Raw genomic sequence first — 20285 nt, forward strand, 5'->3', positions numbered from 1 at the left:
ATCATTCGTAAGCGTACTACCAGTTCACAGTGAGAAACTTTGATATGATTGTGGACATTTTGATGATGATAGTTGAGAAACAGTTTCACTCCCAACTGCGTTCTGTAACTCATCGTGCTTAGAACATGTAATACGGGGTAAGATTCGTTTCCTTCTCTCATTCATTGTCATTAAATTTGTGCACCGCATACCCATTCAAAAAGCATAGGTTTTAATGAGTTGAAGATACTTTTGGAGGTACTCATTTTCGGTAAGTGAAATGTAGTGCCACACTATCATCATTCGCGATCACTTTAGTTCTTTACAGACACCTTAATGCATTATACAAAACCGTACATAACCTTTTTAATTTCATTTCAGCAGTCTATACTAATTTTAACTAGAATTCCCACAAGATATGTTTTCAGTGCAGACAATTTCTTCTTTGTTTCTTTCAGTTGTTGATAATTACCCGTAAAGATTGTGTCTTCTTCTTTTCAGCCAGTCTCGGAGCACTCCTTTTCTCAGATAGTTATGTCTATCTATCAGGGGCAATTTCCTATTTTTCATGGATTTCACTCATCGTCATGAATTTTTCTTTTATCATGAAGTTAATTCTACTAAAAACTAAACAAATTACCTTCTGCCCAATTAGTTACAACAGAATAATTTTAGTTCATTTTACGAACTGTTCTATTGAACCATTTTTAATCAGACGCTTGGGACAAAAGTATATTATATGATGCAATGTCGAAAATGCATCAGCTGTGACAACAAAGCTTACCGACGGTCATCCTTCCCACGCACTATTCGCGAGTGGAACAGGGTTGGAGGGACCAGATAGTGGTACTGAAAGTACTCACCGTCACACACCATTAGGTGGCTTGCGGAGTATGATGTAGATGTAGATGAAAGTAAGAATATATTCTGGAAGGGTCCTGTTGTTTGTTAGCTAGGTCCTTACATTGAATGCAGCCCATTCTTGTGTTGGTCGGCTAATTTTTGCGCCCTCTAATAGGAAATGAATGAGCAAGCCAATGATGATTACTCTCAGAAGAAAATACGGAAGTTCGATGTGTGAGATTTCGGTCATTCAGTTCTCTGATTTTAACACATAAGAAGCGATCAAAAAGTTTCTGTCTGAGGGCGTTGCTGCGTCGTATATGCAACGTGGCGCAACTTCGACGCGAGTACATAAGCGCCAACATGCAAGCAAAGGATTAGTGTGGCATTGCGGATGCGTGAACTATGGTGACGTTGTTACCTAATGCATACTAATAGGATGGCTGGCTGAAGCGCAAACGACGGCGGACATCTAAAAACAACAGTGGACATCTAACTGAGAATGAAAAAATGTGTACGGGGCAGCATGTCTGTCGAAAAGCACTATTGTGGAATGGTGCGCCAAATTCCGTGCTGGGTGCTGCCGCTTCATAACGCAAGTCGCCATATCGCAAATATCGTAACGCAGAAGTTATGCCAACTGGAGTGGGAGACATTGGGGTACCCACTCTATGGTCCTGAACTCTCCCACGTGATTGTCACATCTTCTGTCCCTTAAAAATGCCTCGAAAGGTCGACGTTTCCTGCAAGACGAAGATATACAGTAGGCAGTTGGGGATCTCTTCATGACGCAGGACACTGTGTTTTACCAAAAGGATACCTATAACGTGGTGCGTCGATGGGATGATTGCCTCCGTGCTGACGCCGATTTTGCCTAATTTGTGTAGCAATTCTGGGATGCGCGGCCTTCGAACAAAACCTTTTTGGTCGCACCTTATACGAGGGTTGCACAGAAAGTAATGCACCGCATTTTTTCTTGAACATTATGAAAGTTATACAAACGAAAGAATGGTGTTTTATCTGTACACCAAATTTTTCCATGCACTCTCCATCCTGTTCTGCGACTTTCCTCTAGCGCGAAACAAGGGTGTGTATGCCCTGTCGGTACCAATCCTTGTCCTGGAGGCGGAGCCAGTGCTTCACCTCATCGTCCTCAAAATGTTTTCCACGAATTGCTCCCTTTAATGAATGACATCAGCTCGCTAAACGTGTCAGGTGTGTCAGCCGTGGATGGTCTCCTCGACCACTGCAAATCGTGGAGCTTCGTCGAACCGCCTTCTGATGACCTCATCCTCCGTGCCCAGCGACTAACTGTACTTCTGTCGACAGCGGGTGCTCCATAGACTTTGCACAAGCGTTTGTGAATATTCCCCACAGTTTCTTTCTCTACAGTGAGAAAGTGAATGACCGCACGTTTCTTGTAACGTACATCACCTACAGAGGCCATTTTGAAACTGTCCTGCACCTACGCTATCTGTCGGAAGTGACGGAAACTTGGCGCGCTCACTCATCATCATCATCATCATCATCACCATTAGTGTTCTGCCAAAAGGCAATTTTTCACATGGTAGTTCTCCAGCGGTGTCCGATCTACTGCCATCCTCTTAAGGTCCGTATAATTGCCTCTTCCCTTTATGTCGTCTGTCATCTTGTATCTCCTTCTTCCTCTCAGTCTTCTCCCACAAACCAGTTGTTCCAAAGCACCTGCTAACAAGCTCTCCCTTCTCAATGTATGTCACAACCAGTTCTTTTTCCTTTCTCTTATACACTTCAGCAGACATCTTCTCTCACCAGCCCTTTCCAATACTCTTTCGTTACTCTTTCCATCCAACTTTTCCTCTCCATTCTCCTCCACATCCACATCTCAAATGCTTCTAACTTTTTTTCATTCTCTCGTCTCAGCGTCCATGTGTCTGCCCTGTATAGTGTCAGACTCCAGACAAAACATTTGCCAAGCCTTTTCCTTAGACCTTTATCTAATGTGCCACATAAAAATCTCCTCTTTCTGTTGAATGCCTCCTTCGCTATGGCAGTTCGAGTTTTCACCTCCTGGTGAAATCTCAAGTCTTCAGTTATTGTGCTTCCAAGACATGTAAATGCACTTTCTTGGCTAATGGTAGCTTGTCCTATTTTAGTATCGGACAGTCTGCGTCTTGTACTGATGACCATACTCTTTGATTTTTCTGTGTTTATTTGCATCCCATATTCCACACAAGCTTCATTCAGATCTTTCAGCATGTTATTCACTGTCCACTCGCTTTCTGCCACTAATACCATGTCATCAGCAGACCTTATACATTCTATTCTCTTTCCACCAATACGTATTCCTCTTTTCCAATCTAAGCCTTTTGCAATAATCTCTTCAAGGTGTATGTTAAACAACAGTGGGTGAAAGACAACAACATGCTGCTTCCTTCTGACATTTCACTTCCATTCCTTATCCTTACTTTGCGGTGTAAATATAGATTCTGTATCAGTCGTCTCTCTTTCCAATCTACCCCTTCCTCTTCAAAATATCCTTCAGCTTGTTCCACTGAACTCTGTCAAAAGCCTTTTCTAAATCTATAAAAAGTGGCCGTGCGGTTCTAGGCGCTACAGTCTAGAACCGAGCGATCGCTACGGTCGCAGGTTCGAATCCTGCCTCGGGCATGGATGTGTGTGATGTCCGTAGGTTAGTTAGGTTTGAGTAGTTCTAAGTTCTAGGCGACTGATGACCTCAGAAGTTAAGTCGCACAGTGCTCAGAGCCATTTGATCCATAAATCTATAAAAACAGCGAAGATTTCTCTACCATTTTCCATACGTCTTTCCCTTATAGTTCTTAACAGGCCAGTAGTATCTCTTGTTCCTTTTCCTCTTCTAAATCCGAACTGCTCCTCTGCAATCCCTCTATCAAGCTTGTCATATAGTCTTCTATTTAACACTCTCAGCAACACTTTAGCTGCGTGGGAAATTAGACTGATGGTCCTATGCTCTTCACATTTTTTAGTGATCCTCTTTTTCTCTATTAGTATCATAACTGTTGCAAGGAAGTCCTCAGGCCATTCCCCTTTGTCATATATCTCATTACTGAGGTTGACTATTTCTTTTCTTGCCTTGTTTCCCAGACTCTTCAACAGTTCTGCTGACAAATCATCAGTTCCACATTCCCTTCTATTCATCTCCTTCAGCGCCTTTTCTACTTCTGCTTCCAAGATGGTGAATCCCTTCCCATCTACCGGCACATATTGCTCCCAATCAACCTTAATTTCGCTTTGTATTTCGTCTCCCTTATACAGACATTCAGTATATTCTTGCCATATGTTCAAAACCTCCTGTGGTTCTTCTGCTATATTACCATCCGCTTTTTCTATTTACATTTTATTCCTATTTCTTTTATGTTCAAAAACTATCTCACTAGCTAGTCTATATATCATTTCATACTTTCCCCCTTTCTCCATTTTCTCTATTTCGTCGCATTTCTGTTTCATCAATTTTTCCCTTGCTTCTTCACTTTCTCTTCTTAATTCATTATTCAGTTTCATGTGCCTACTTTTGCCTTCTTCAGTTTCTACATTTTTACACTTTCTCCGCTCTTCCATCTTTTTCAATATGATTTCTGTTATCCTTCCTTTCCTTGCACTTTGGGATACTGTAGTTCCTAGTACTTCTTTGGCAGAGTCATGAGTACTTCCCTCATTTTTATCCATTCGACATTAACACTTTCATCAACACTATCTCTTTCCAATTTTCCATAAATGTATTTTCCAAATCTGATGCATTTTCTACCTTTTTGAGTCTTTCTATGATTAGTCTTTCTTTTGCTTTATCTCTCCAGACTTTTTTCGCTCACTCAGGAGACTTATGATAATACATACGTAACGTTTAGAATCCGTAGCGCTGAAAAAAAAATGCGGAGCATTACTTTCTGGGCAACCCTCGTAGATGGAATCCTTCGTGTGGACAGTGTATGAGCAGTTTTTATTACTCTGTGTAAGAGAACGAATTCTTAACTAGTAATTTAATTTTAGTGTTGGCTTCACCCTTGTTTTAGTCCTTACGGAGGAGAAACGTATTGGTCACGGGAGACAGAGCCGCGCCCCTCGAAAGCACTGTGAATAGACAGGCAGGCCGTTCTCACTGCGCCAACGCCGCGGGAAGTTACGCTTAGACAATAAGACCACGGTTACGTGTGCTACGTAAGTGGTCTGAGGTGAGTTGGACAGAAACATTATTCCCCAGGTGTCTGGCTGCCCGGTGACGGAGAGAAAAAGTGCCAAGCTTTAGCAATGCCCCATCTCTCTAATAATACATGCTTCTCACACGCTGTGACTTGAAGGCGTCTAGAGAGGAAGGGCCGAATAAAGGAATAATTATTCCAAACAGACACTTGGAATCGTCTCAGATTAAGCAGGGGAAAGAGAAGCACTCTCTGTATTTCCAATGAAAGTGTAACAGTAGAAAATTTTCTGAAAGGACCCAAATTCCTTGAAGAGCAGGCGCCAGGGCGGTTTGTTGCACAAACACAAGCTGTCTCTCTCGCTACTTTCCTACTTCCCTCTCTAGTCATCATTCATAGGAAATTTCCAATCGATCTCAAATGGTTCAAACGGCTCTGAGCACTATGGGACTTAACATCTGAGGTCAGCAGTCCCCTAGGACTTAGAACTACTTAAACCTAACTAACCTAAGGATATCACATACATCCATGCTCGAGGCAGGATTCGAACCTGCGACCGTAGCAGTCTCGCGGTTCCGGACTGAAGCGTCCAGAACCACACGGCCACCACGGCCGGCCAATCGATCTCATTAGCATGGCATGACAGAACGTCGGCTTCTGTCTGCCCCATAGGCCAGTCTCCGAAAATTTAACCTAGATGGAATATGAACTGAAAACAGTCTTTTGCTTGACGGAGCAATTGTTGTTAGAACTGTACATGTGCAGGAAGAGACAGGAAGTTTGATGCAGTCGGCTGACGACGACAGTGTACAGGAGGTCGAGCTGTCAGGACTTCTGAGTGGGCATCCACGGCTGCCGTCAAATGACAGAACAGGAAATTAAGTCTAAAAAAGTACATATTTCAGTGTACGGAATACAAGGGGCGCCCCTAGGGCCGGAAGATACCGGGTATAGGCCAGTCTAGCAGGACGAAAAACTAAATAGTGATCAACAGAAGGGGAGGTGGTTCATGTAGGCGGCCGGCCATAGGGCTCTGCCCCCCAAGAAAAGCGTCTGTTCTGCTCGAGGTCTTGATCACAAGAAAGGGAAGCAACTGTGTTCTCCACTGCAGAACACTCCAGCGTCCACACACGTGACCTGTATCCTACGCACGCTATTGGCTAAAACCGATGGCATGAATTCCTAGCAGTTTCAGCAGAGGCCGCAAGGCGTCTCTTGTCAGCAGCTTTAACTGGACAGAACTGCCCAGTTCTGAAAGGCAGGCAACTTGTTTCTCGTAGGCACGGTGGAAGTTGCTCTGGAAAGAAACTTGTAGAGAATTTACTGGAGCCTTTGAAATAATTTATTTTTTCAATACTAAATACCCTTGACTGGCTGCTACCATGTACAGAATATTATCGTCTAGTAAACTAACGTATGCACTTTCTTTCGCAGAGCCTTAGGAAATATCAGCTTCATTCAGGTTTCAGATTCTGAAACAGAAGGTCTCAGTTGTTGGATATTGGAGGGAGACGCGGAACTCTGATATTACCAGCATTGCGACCACTGCCGTTGGGCTAAGAGAAAGTCAGGTCCTGATGGATGACAGTTCTGATTGCAGTGCAGCAACTGCTTGATGTGAAGCACAGCTCTGAGAGTTGTGTGTTGACTTCTTTCATTCAGAGACGCAATTTTTGATCCAGATAAACTTCGGTAATCTCATTAAAGTCCTGAAACTTCGTTCACGAACCGATTATGAATTAGCAGTTCATGTCCCGAAGTTATTTTTCAAGAACTGCTCATACAGATGCTGAATGCGTGGTTTTGGTTCCCTTGTAAGTAGGCTGTTTAGGTTTTTTAATTGGTAACGCCACCTCTGTATGAAAATCACTGGCTGTGCTGTGTGCAGTCTGTGGCTGCTTTGCATTGTTGTAATACTCGCCATTGTAGTGTTAGGCAGCTGGCTGTGAACAGCGCGTAGCGTTGCGCAGTTGGAGGTGAGCCGCCAGCAGTGGTGGATGTGGGGAGAGAGATGGCGGAGTTTTGAAACTTGTCATGAACTGCTATATATATTATGACTATTGAGGTAAATACATTGGTTGTTCTCTATCAAAATCTTTCATTTGCTAACTATGCCTATCAGTAGTTAGTGCCTTCAGTACTTTGAATCTTTTATTTAGCTGGCAGTAGTGGCGCTCGCTGTATTGCAGTAGCTTGAGTAGCGAAGATTTTTGTGAGGTAAGTGATTTGTGAATGGTATAGTTTAATGTTAGTCAGGGCCATTCTTTTGTAGGGATTTTTTTGAAAGTCAGATTGCGTTGCGCTAAAAATATTGTGTGTAAGTTTAAGCACAGTCATGTATAAATTATTCTAAGGGGACGTTTCACCCTTTAGATCCATGATTAACATTGAAGTAGCCATAATATGATGATCCATGCAACTGTTTTTGTTTCTATCGGATCATACGAGTCTTAAGATCTTGTTACTAGAGAGGACGGACTTCCAACTCTCTTGATTTACCCACTTTCCCTGTGTCCCACGCACATGGGAGTATTATGTGTTGGATTGGCAATACGACAAGGAGATTAATAATCGTTTGAATTCGTTTTATTCGTTTGTCATTTAAAGCCCCATGAGAAATATTAAATTATCGGAAGTAATATGAATTAATCATTTACATAAATTAATCATTTCCTTTCTGTACACATTGTGTCTCCTCCCCTCATCACTTAATAGAGTTTAATAGCGTGGATCAGTTTCACTCCTTCCAATTGAGAACGTTGTAATGCTTACATACAACCTGTCGGGAGAGCTACTTAGATATTTATTAAGTCCCTCCCATCATATTTAATAAGTATTTTATTTAGATTACCGTGTGAGGATTAATTAATATGTTTTAATGCATGAAAATACTACTTAATCACTACAGACATAAATGCACTGAATAATCGTTTCTGGATTTTATAATTCAAATTCTATTTTATCAAGCCACTTCTTAACTGACATCCCCCAATTACGTTCTGGATCTACGTTATTACACTGATGACGTTCTCATTTTATCACAACTGTTTATTACAGGAGCATTACATTTCCAAATCTGTAGGCAAATTAAAGATGTAATTTAGGTTTTTCGTATACTTTGAAAATACTTCTTTTGCAGAAAATGCCGCTGATGTTGCAGGTGCCAACGCAAATGTGACATCGGTTATCTCATCTCAGAGTGAGCAGGGTAGTCATCCCACTAGTGAAGACGTCATACCACTGCTCAGCCAGTTCAGTGGTCAAGACCCCTTAGAAGGTAAGCAAACGGTGGTTTGTTAGTACTTCTGTGAGCTAATGTACCGTACTCAGTAATTTTATGTTCACTCTCCATTATGGTGCCACAATACGTGTTTTTAAAACATCACCACAGCTTCTACTAAGAAACATTTTAATTTCCGTTGATGGTACTAAGATTTAATCAGGTACTAACTATTTCCACCATAAAGGGATAGAGGCAAGCTGAAGTGGAACTGTTACACATCGTACCTGTCCACACGCAAAGGAAGAGCAACACTTTGTGGTAGTGAGTACTAGGACGAAAGTCAGCTGTAACACAATTCGTTAGTGTGGGTTGCATACATTCAGGGGCAGACTTTATTGATTAGGTACTAACTATTTCCACCATAAAGGGATAGAGGCAAGCTGAAGTGGACCTGTTACACATCGTACCTGTCCACACGCAAAGGAAAAGCAACACTTTGTGGTAGTGAGTACTAGGACGAAAGTCAGCTGTAACACAATTCGTTAGTGTGGGTTGCATACATTCAGGGGCAGACTTTATTGATTTATGGCCCCCTCCCCCTCAACTTGACCTATTGTTCTGTTAATTGATTTATGACTCCTTGGGGGTTGATTTTGACTTTTTTAGGGATAATCCACCCTTCAGAGAAACCAACTACCGCTTCCCCTCCCCCTCGACCTCCCCTGCTCTCTGAAAATCTCTAATCCTCCCACCTTCCACCTTGCCAATACAAGCACACTTCCAGGCCTCAGTTATTCGAATAAGCACCTCCCTCTCTATCAAATTGATTGACTAATTAATTAAACTGATATATTAATTAACCCCTTCCACTTTGGGAAATCCCCATGCCATCCTCCCCTGGCCCCAGTACCCCTACCTTCCCTAACCTGGAAATTGGCAGTAAAAAGACTCATATGATTGGCTGTTTGGTGGGGAATCGATTGCAGTGTACGCACAAGGTAATGTTTGAAATTTTGTTTATTTAAACAATTTATTAGGTACAAGGCAGTTTATGGAATATAGTTTACTTATTTAAAGAATTTGTGGAGAACTCGATTGCAGTGTATCGAATAAGGTTTAAACAATTTCTGGTAGGCAAAGAAAACGTGGAATATGGTTTGTTTCATAATGTTATGGGATACAAGGCTGGTTTGGAATATAGTTTAGCAATTTATTTAAAGAACTGGTTCGGAAATTGACTGCAGTGTTCGGAATACTGTTTATTTAAACAATTTGTGGGTGACAAGACAGTTTGGAATATTTAAACAATTATGGTGCTTTTTTTCCAATCATGCAAGAAATACCGTCACGAAATCGACGTCAATATGATTCACCTCACGTAATCGCACTCAAAAATCTTTTACACAGATTGCAGGGCACTGCGCGTCCATGCCCTGACCACCTCGCCAGGCTGCACCATGCTCTGGCGTCCAGGAGACTGCGCTGCCCATGCTTAGACCCTACATCTCCAGTCAGCTCGTGTAGCCTGCAGACCAGACGTCGTGCTAGTTTGCGAACAAAGTGTTTGGTGGCAGCAAACCTTTGATATCGACAGCTGAGAAATTCCTGTCCAAACACAGATCACGGCCCCCCCCCCTCCTTTTCTCTCTCCCTCTCTCTCTCTCTCTCTCTCAAGTGACCATGTCCTGTCATGTGCCACTGCTCACACTGCGTGCACCATAAGCCACAGTGAGAACAATCCACAAACAAATCAGGGTTTACCTGGGAGACCCCAGAGCCTTCCCCTGTGGGGTATCAGTGCATGCAAGAACTCCTTCCAACGCAAATTCCTAACTGGGAATCGATCTGGAAATACTGCTGAAGTCAGTACACTGAGTGAGTAATTAATGAAATCGATACATGTGGCTAGTTTTTCCTTCCATGCTATTGGTGAATACTAGGACAAGTACATTTGGTGGGATTTGATCCTGGCAAGTGTCCAGTTTCCAAACTTTTCTGGACTTTTTTTGCTCTTGTCTCCTATTGGTGGATACTGCAAGTTAGGTAATTTGGTAGGAAGTCCATTACATTGGCGGTAGTTGTAAATTTCAAATTGGACTACGTCATTAAACAATTGCACGAGGGCTGGACAGATACATGCTCGCAATACCACTACTGGAAAAAGTAAAATGTTCAAACTTTGCGATTGCGTTCTTAAAACACTATATAATCCATAAGATGGTTCTCTCTACTTCATTTGGAAGGAGGAGCAAGGGTCTACCACGTGTTAGGATGTGTTAGGATAGAGACAACAGCAAGTACCACTGCAGGATAGAGTCCACTGTGATGTATTGAGAAGCACGAAACACAACACGCTTAAACAGTTATCCAGTCCTTAGCAGTTGTTGTCATGGCTAAATGTAGGAGATCACTGATACACTTGTACATCCCTCACGCTCATTCAAAATGTCTACACTCAGTGACTCAGGCCAGAGAATTGCGCAGCCCTAGTTGCATTGTGGATCCACATCTCAGCGATGGTGCCTAGTTCTATCCTAATAACATGTAGATAACAGAGTTCTGTAGTATACCCACATGGTGAAGGTACACCTCTTCCTGATTGGCTGCCCATGACACTTGCAGGTGTAGCGAAAGGTATGTGCTGGGAGCAAACTCTCTCGGTGTTTTACACGCCCTCTGTACTGTGTTCCAGTGTATGTGAAAGCTCTATGCAGGTCGCGCTGCAAATAACAGAGTTGGTATGTCAGGTAGTCGCAGGGGCTTTGGTGAGAACCAACCCAATGGCGGTGCATTGACTTGTAGTGTCGGCATTTGATGGCATTTGCGACACATCAGACCCCATGCAGCACAACTCCAGCGTTGTTTTAGACAGTCTCTTTACATCTTGTAGGCAACGGCCTTGCCGCAGTGGATACACCGGTTCCCGTCAGATCACCGAAGTTAAGCGCCGTCGGGCGTGGCCAGCACTTGGATGGGTGACGTCCAGGCCGCCTTGCACTGTTGCTATTTTTGGGGTGCACTCAGCCTTGTGATGCCAATTGAGGAGTTCCTTGATCAAATAGTAGCCGTGTGCTGACCACATGTCCCTCCTATCTGCATCCTCAGCTGAGGATGACACGGCGGTCCGATGGTCCCTATGGGCCACTTGTGGCCTGAAGACGGAGTGCTTTTTACATCTTGTAGTTGTTTCTCAGTCTATGCCCCGCCGTCCTCGCACCTTTGTCGATATGATCGTTCCAGTTTAAGTCGGAACTGAGCGGAAGACCAAGAGCGCTATGTCTGCCACATTCTGCATCGCATGGAGAAAGAGGGTGAGATGAGTTAAAGTGACAGGGTCCATGTTTGGACCACTCTGTGGAAACAGGAACATGTTGTCTTAGATCGGCCAAAAGCGTACAATGTGTAAGGCCAGCACCCAGCACCAAAGAAGCTTTCTCCTTCAACACATATGGGATCTGTAAGAAGCATGATATTGCAACTGCATTGTGGTGCATTTCCTAGATACATACAGGCAATTCGAAGGAGATCTTCATCTTTCATGGTGCATTCACATCTGTCACCTGAACATTCTCTCCCTCCTCATTATTTTGTACCATCCAACAGAGGAAAACTACAAACTACTAAAACCTCGCTAACATTACCCAGTAGAAAACTCAGTAAGATATTACCACATCCTTCTCTTGTGACACATCAAAAAAGAAATACCATCTTTATGCTGACATCGGGTATATGTGACGATCCTGTTAAATATACATCTATTGGTACAGTGGAGCAGGTGACCAGTGAAAGAAGTCACTTTCACAGACCAATGTAAAGTTTCATCGACTTTTCTGTAGGAGGACCATAACACAGACTATCAGTCACAAGAGAGATTCCCTACGTTGTTCTCTCGTAAGCAGTTGATACATTGTTTTTCTGCTGTAACACATAGATCAGTGTATGACAAAAGCTTTTGGCACCACCATACATTTTGTTTTTCCACCACACCTTCGAAGTCTGTGTCAGGTGCTAAACCGACATTAACATTTTCGATCCATTTGCTCTCACAGACATCGTATGCTGTAAAATATCTGCTCCCACAACACATTGCAGTTGTGTTTCTTATTGATAAAAATGTGGAGGACATATGGAAACTGGAAGCGATTGTGGCATTGTGGAGCATTTACAAGCAGCCGTCTGAAGATGATGACCTGTGCATTTAATCTCATCTTTCACATTGCCAGGATAGCAAATGTCTAGGTGTTTCATTTCAATGATACCAAGAGCATTGATTCCTCATATTGCAGTTATGTACATGATCGCTGTTTCAGTGATGGCCGTCCCCAGAAGGTTCCCTCCCATCAAGTCTCTCTCCATCTCAAACAAGTGGTGTCAGTCAGTCATTACATGATTATCAACAGTATACCATTGGGACGGATGGGATGGAAAAGACACCATCAATATGGGATGATGCACTGAGATAAGCACGAGAGTTGATGTGCAATCAATTTTAGCAGTTTTACTATCTTTCCACAATTTGAACACTGACCAATGACACGCCATCATGCTTACCAATTACTGTATCATCGCTAAATCATCCCTCCACTACTTTAAGTGTACCTTATACTAGATTGTGAATGCAGATAGAGAACTGTGCAGTACATCCATTCATGGTTAATTCGTAAACATATACACCAAAGTATACCCGACAGTGTTGTATGCCGATGTAGTTAGATTTTCTACATATTTCTGACTCTTAGATCGTAGTTTGGAATTTATGATTACGATTCCCCATCTTTCGCTATGTGAATGGGTACCATAGAGTATTCTCTCACTTACAGGATAAAGTTGAAGATTGAAAGATCCCTCCGCATCGTCTTTGAACAACCCTCCATGCAACATTATCGCTGATTTAATTTGCCACTGGCTAGTAGGAAGGTACTATACCCACTACATTCCACATTTCATTAAGGAACAGAGCTAGCTGAGTCAGTAACTGCTGTCCAGCGAAGATTGTTCTGCGCAAACCTTACTCACGGAACCCATCCAAGCGCACAAGATCTCTCCAGGTGCGTACACGTTGAGGATGTTAGCATCCCTTATCGATGTATAGAAGATATGAGAGTGTTTTGGTGATATAACAGACGGATAAGGGAAAACGTGAGGTTTATGCATGGTGGAGCTCTAGATGGACAGGGTTTTGAAGCATTTTACGTAAATCAACTGTGTTATGAATTCTAAAGTATTGTACTAGTGTCTGAGGTCAGTACCAAGAAGATATTTGTGAGAGTAATGATCGTGAAACATAAACACATGCACTCCTAAGACTACACGACTGCACACTGAAACACACTCTAATGTTAAATGCATGTGATTTCTGAAATACTAGTCACATGGAGTGAAACGTCCTTAATACTTTAACGCAGGACACATATGTCTAACATCTGACATACATTTACCCTGCAAGTATTCCATCCTACTCACTACTGTGACAAATTTTAAAATGATGAAACTACTTCCTCCTACACCAAAGAAAAACATAGATTCTTTGTGATACATGCTCAATATAGCTTCCTGGAGGTGGATAGCACCCATGATACACATTCTATTTTGGTTCAAAAATCATACTGAGCTCGTATGAGTCAAATGAAATGGTCATAAGTAACAGAATATGCATTTTACAAGATAAGAGACAAACACATAGCAGATGTGCTTTAAATGTGAAATTACATACCATGCTGCACTAACTCAATAAACAGGACAACTGTCAAGCAAGCCTGTACACAGAGTTTGCAGTATCTCTGTCACAAATTTAGAATCGCCACAGTTGAGAAAAAGTAGACTTAATATATGTCCAGGCAGTGGGAGATAAATGGATACGTCAGATACACCTCTGTTCATCTAGAGGAGGGTGTTGAAATAGGTTTTCCATCGATGGACATGATTCATCAGACATGCATTGGAAGTCCTTTGCTGTGTGTGGTATGGACAGGTGTGCTGTGAACGATTGCAGGTAGACAACGCTTTAAGTCACACACAGAACATGCAACAGTAAACGAGTCAGATGCAAGTTATACCACACAACAGGTATACTCCAAGAGAACAATGGGAAAAAAACAGGATGGATAAAGATGATTCGTTTCGAGATATGAGAGTGCTACCAATATGACTCACCAGTGGTTGTAATCATTAAAAGGCATCTCCATAGGATACGACGCAAGTGTGCAGTTGTATGGAGAGACTTTCTACAAGAAAGTGTAACACTATAGATCTGAAAAGTTGATGTATTGATCATAGGATTTCGTACATTTCTTAATATTCCATCTAGAGGTGCATTTTTTTAAGTGATTCCTCACATAGCACACCATCTATTGTATGTGATCATTTTCTATCAACCATCGTCCTACCTTGCCTGTAACACTGTGCATATATCGCAGAACCTCTGTTACACTGTCTACATGTCATCGAGATAGAATGCACTACAAATACTGTTTGTTACAGTGGGAAATACCTAGCAGCAGCATGAGGGAGTTGCAAATATCGGCTTAATACCACTTTTCTTAGTCGAATCGCTTTCTAAATTCGGTGAGAAGGGTGGTTTTATTACGAGTATACACCGTTGGCGTAGTGCACCCACATTTCCGGTCTGTTAATACACACCCCGCAATCACTATCTACATCTACATCTACATAGATACTCTGCAAGTCACATTTAAGTGCCTGGCAGAGAGTTCATCGAACCACCTTCGCACTTCTCTCTTATGCCAATCTCGTACAGCGCGGAAAGAATGAACAACTACATCTTTCCGTACGAGCTCTGATTTCCCTTATTTTTTCTTGGTGATTGTTCCTCCCTATGCAAGTCGGTGTCAACAAAATATTTTCGCATTCGGAGGAGAAAGTTGGTGATTGGAATTTCGTGACAAGATTCCGTCGCAACGAAAACACCTTTCTTTTAATTATGTCCAGCCCAAATCCTGTATCATTTCTGTGACACTCTCTCCCATATTTCGCGATAGTATAAAACGTGCTGCCTTTCTTTGAACTTTTTCGATTTACTCCGTCAGTCCTATCTGGTAAGGATCCCACACCGCGCAGCAGTATTCTAAAAGAGGACGGACAAGCGTAGTGTAGGCAGTCTCCTTAGTAGGTCTGTTACATTTTCTAAGTGTCCTGCCAATAAAACGCAGTCTTTGGTTAGCCATTCCCACAACATTTTCTATGTGTTCCTTGCAATTTAAGTTGTTCGTCATTGTAATACCTAGGTATTTAGTTGAATTTACGGCTTTTAGATGAGACTGATTTATCGTGCAACCGAAGTTTAATGAGTTCCTTTTAGCACTCATGTGGATGACCTCACACGTTTCGTTATTTAAGCTCACCTGCCACTTTTCGCACCATTCCGATATTTTTTCTCAATCGTTTTGCAGGCTTTTTTTATGACTTAATTAGTCGATAAACGACAGCGTCATCTGCAAACATCCGAAAACGGCTGCTGCTCAGATTGTTTCCCAAATCGTTTATACAGATAAGGAACAGCAAAGGGCCTATAACACTACCTAGGGAACGCCAGAAATCACTTCTGTTGATGACTTTCCGTCAATTACTACGACCTGTGACCTCTCTGACAGGAAATGACAGATCCAGTCACATAACTGAGACGATATTCCACAAGCACGCAATTTCACTACGAGCCGCTTGTGTGATACAGTATCAAAAGCCTTCCGGAAATCCAGAAATCCAGAATCGATCTGAAATCCCTTGTAAATAGCACTCAGTACTTCATGTGAATAAAGAGCTGCTTGTGTTTCACAAGAACGATGTTTTCTAAACCCATGTTGACTGTGTGTCAATAGACCGTTTTCTTCGAGGTAATTCGTTATGTTCGAACACACTATATGTTCTAAAATCCTATCGACGTTCACGGAATGGGCCTGTTATTTAGTGGATTACTCCTACTACCTTTCTTGAATATTGGTGTGACCTGTGCAACTTTTCAGTCTTTGGGTACGGGAGCTTCGTCGAGCGAACGGTTGTATATGATTGTTAAGTTTTACTCATTGTCTTTGTGTTTGTGTGAACACCTCTTGATTTTGAAGCAATACCATAGCTCGATTTATAAAGCATATATAGTTTTTAACATGGAAATCGTTAGTGATACTTGTGAGCCTGTAGAACCAAGACCACATTTTATGCAGGGTGAGAGTGATATAGTCGTTACCATCGTTTCTTTAATAGCCGGTCGCTTATAAAGCGATTATGTCTCTCTTCCCAAGACGCTCTGGTACCACTCACAAGAAAAACAAATGGATCATGTCCATCGATCACGTAGATTCGATCAATATTGTTTGGTGTCACCAGCATTCGGTTACTGGCAAAGCATAATACTTAGTAGGGGATGTTTGACAGATTCGCTGTGGTCATCAGGCTTATACAGTATATGTTTGGATGCAAAATTACTGTGGTCTGGCTTTCGACATGTGCAAAGAAAATGACTGTGTCCGGTTGTAAGAGAGGTAGGGATTTGTCGTGGAAAATTGCGATTTCAGTGCATCGATAGCTAAGGAGGATGAAAGCTTTTACGTGAAAAATTATGTACAGGTATAAAAATTGTAGAGATATCGATATTTGCAGAGTTGCAGTCGTCAGGAGGAGGTATTTACGATACTTCGCTCACGTCGAGTGACACCAGATCGGCGCTACGATCGTGATATTTAATTGTAATTACACTGAAAAATATGTGGCTGGTGTTCTAGGACTATTCTGCCTGGAGTGTGGCTGCGTGGCAGAGGTAGCCTGTGACCAGAATTAACTGACGTTTCCAGCTTAAGGCAGGGTCCGTCACTGAGTCTCCTGAACTGGTCAGGTGGGGAACAACCACGTCGCCCTCTGGTCGGTGAACAGCGAATTAGTAGTCAGTATGCACTGGGTTGTCCTCGCGATCACGTGTGTTGTGAGTAATCTAGCACTGCACGACTCTCTGGACGGGCGCAGCGTTTAGATATCAGGACATTGGCGCATAGAATGTACAAGTGTTTCAGCAATGTCTGTCATGTATCCACGACAACTACTACTACAGAGTGGATCGTGGTTTAAGTGTGTTGTGCTCAGTGTTTCTTAATACATTGCAGTGGACTCTATCATGCAATGCCGGCCGATGTGGCCGAGCAGTTCTAGGCGCTTCAGTCTGAAACCACGCGACCGCTATGGTCGCAGGTTCGAATCCTGCCTCGGGCATAGATGTGTGTGATGTCCTTAGGTTAGTTAGATTTAAATAGTTCTAAGTTCTAGGGGGCTGTTGACCTCAGATGTTAAGTCCCATAGTGCTCAGAACCATTTGAACCATTTCTATCATGCAGTGGTATTTGTTGTTGTATCTATGCTATCACGCAGTAAACCCTTCCTTATCCTTACAAATGAAGCAGAGAGGACCAATTTGCGAATTGTAGTGCTTTAAAAACCCAGTTACAATGTAAAATTCCCAATTGTTCAAATTATTGTTTCTGATAGTGGTATGCGAGCACGCGTCTATCCAGCCACTCCAGCAAATTGTTTAAGGAGATAGCATGTAACTGAGCTGAAATCTGAAATTTTCAGCTTCCTCAAACGTAATGGATATCCTACCGAGTGACCTTACTGTGCCGGTATCCACCAGTAGGAGGCAAGGAAAAATTGGCTGCACACGAAGGGTATAGATTTAAATAATTTATCAATCAATGTATTGACTTCTGCAGTATCACTGGATTTCTCAGGTATCAATATCAAAGGGTTGCCGCCACCTTACGCTTTGTTTGGGGATTAGTGCAACTCGTGGTCTGTGCACTGCATGAGCTGGCTGGTGGTGCAGGAGCCGATAGTGGTCGTGGGGCTGAGCACGCTTAGTTTGGTTTCTTGGACACTGGTGCAAGGTGCAGCTCAGAGAAATGGTCAGGGCACGAGCATGCAAAGCTCTGTGGTCGGTGTGAAAGATTTTTAACATGTGATGAGCTATGTTGACATCAGCCTTGTGATGGTCTTCCTTGCAGGATTTGAAAATAAATGCTGCAGTTGTTTAAATATTTCATACTGCCTTGTCACCCACAAACTGTTTAAATAAACAGTATTCCGTACACTGCAGAAAATTTCCCAACAATTTCTTTAAACAAATAAATAAATTATATTTCACACTGTCTTGTATCCCATACATCTTTTAAATAAACAATATTCCATGCATTACATGTCTACCAAAAACTGTTTAAACATTATTCCATATACTGCAATCGATATCTCGCCAAATTATTTAAATAAATAAAGTAAATTCGAGACACCATCTTGTATCCAATAAATTGCTTAAATAAAGAATATTCCATACATTTCCTTATCTACCAGAAATTGTTTTAACAATATTCCATGCACTGTAATCGATTTCCCATTAAATAGCCAGTCAACTGAGTGTTTTTCCCACGTTTCCTAGTGGTGGAGGGGAGGGGAGGGGTCTGGGGGATTTCCCAGACTGTCAGGGGTTAATTAAGTGATTAATTTAATTAAGTAGTTAAGTAATCAGATTTATGGAATTGGAGGTGGCTATTGGAATACCTCAGACATGAAAGTGTGCTTTTATTGGTGTGGGGGATTGGTGAGGGCTGGCTCTGAACACTATGGGACTCAACTGCTGTGGTCATAAGTCCCCTAGAACTTAGAACTACTTAAACCTAACTAACCTAAGGACATCACACACATCCATGCCCGAGGCAGGATTCGAACCTGCGACCGTAGCAGTCGCACGGTTCCGGGCTGCGCGCCTAGAACCGCGAGACCACGGCGGCCGGATTGGTGAGGGTTGGAAGTTCGTAGAGGGGTGATGGAAGTGGAGAAGGAGGGGTGGGAGTCTCTCTGAAGGATTATCCCCAAGAGGTCATAAATCAAACCCCAGGGTGTCACAAACCAATTAACAAAACAACAGATTAAGGGGAGAGGGAGGGTATAATATATCAATCAAGTATGGCCCTGAACATATGCAACCCACTCTAACAAAATTTACTACAAGTGGCTTTGCCCTACTACTTTCTTGTGTGGTTCAGACTCTTCCAATTAAAACTGACACAATGTTCGCTGTATTTCGCTTTTTAAGTTTCCTGTGTCTATTCTTGTCACAATTTCGAATTTTCACTTTTCTCTGTGTGTAGATAGAGTTATTCATCCACACGAAAAATTCTCAGGCAAGTTTTAACCTCAATTTGGCTTTCTGGCAGATACAATCAGTCGATTTGGTTACGCAACATGTCTGAAAGAACAGACACGATACACATTTAATTACCGGAAATGGAAATAAGAATAGTGTGTGAACGTTTGATGCGATTCTAAAATGGATAACTGCTTAAAATTTGTATTATTTAACCAACTACTTCATTTGTTATTATTTTAAGTATGTTCTTGTTAACAGAGTGACCTGTCACTTAAACAAGCATCAATATATCTAGTGAAATGGGCTCTCCCTGAAACCAAATAAAATAAATTAAACCAAGATGAAAATCTAAGGGTTCAGATACATTTTACATCTAATATACGTGAAGATAGAGCATGTAAATTAATTACATAAGCCTGTTACAAAGAAAATCGAGCAAATTCATTCTGCAATACTTATGGCGACATAATGAAATGATTTTTACCCTAACGTACACAAAGTTCACCCCCAGAAAATGAGTTACACACTGCCGTTATGTGCCAGAAGTGCAATAAGTAGAAACCTGCTAAGACGATGGGCTATCAGTCGACAGCTCACTGCCGAAACATATTTCTTGGTACTTCTGATGGTGAATGACGCCTGTTGTAATTCGATTTTATAAACTAATATATCGTGTATGAATACAGTATTTCTCTTTAGTTTTCCGGGACTACCACGAAATGTTCCCTGGCCCATGCTGCCGTCATCGTTGCCACTGATATGCACTGCAGTCCGTTCAGAGCTCTCTCTCAATCGCACGAAGCTTGAATGAATTGTACAAAATTTCCTCTCGTGGTGTTTACTGTTGTAAGCCGATCATATGAAACGCAAGCTATTCTCTCAGAACAGAAAGCCACAACTCCGTCCATGACAGGCTATTGGTCCATTCTGCTATACCTAT

At 42.1% G+C, this 20285-nt stretch overlaps 1 protein-coding gene across 2 annotated transcripts in view; it reads left to right on the forward strand.

The window, feature by feature from the left end:
* Nucleotides 1-20285, forward strand: part of LOC126234973 (uncharacterized) — a 58259-nt gene that overhangs the window by 13030 nt on the left and 24944 nt on the right. The window contains exon 2 of one of the 2 annotated variants that reach the window (XM_049943722.1): nucleotides 8140-8256. In XM_049943722.1, the coding sequence (XP_049799679.1) occupies nucleotides 8140-8256 (117 nt within the window). Of the gene's footprint in view, nucleotides 1-8118; nucleotides 8257-20285 lie in introns of both variants that reach the window. The other variant, XM_049943715.1, reaches the window with a different exon arrangement.

This window comes from Schistocerca nitens, chromosome 1, assembly GCF_023898315.1.
Source record: "Schistocerca nitens isolate TAMUIC-IGC-003100 chromosome 1, iqSchNite1.1, whole genome shotgun sequence".
Classification (NCBI taxonomy): domain Eukaryota; kingdom Metazoa; phylum Arthropoda; class Insecta; order Orthoptera; family Acrididae; genus Schistocerca; species Schistocerca nitens.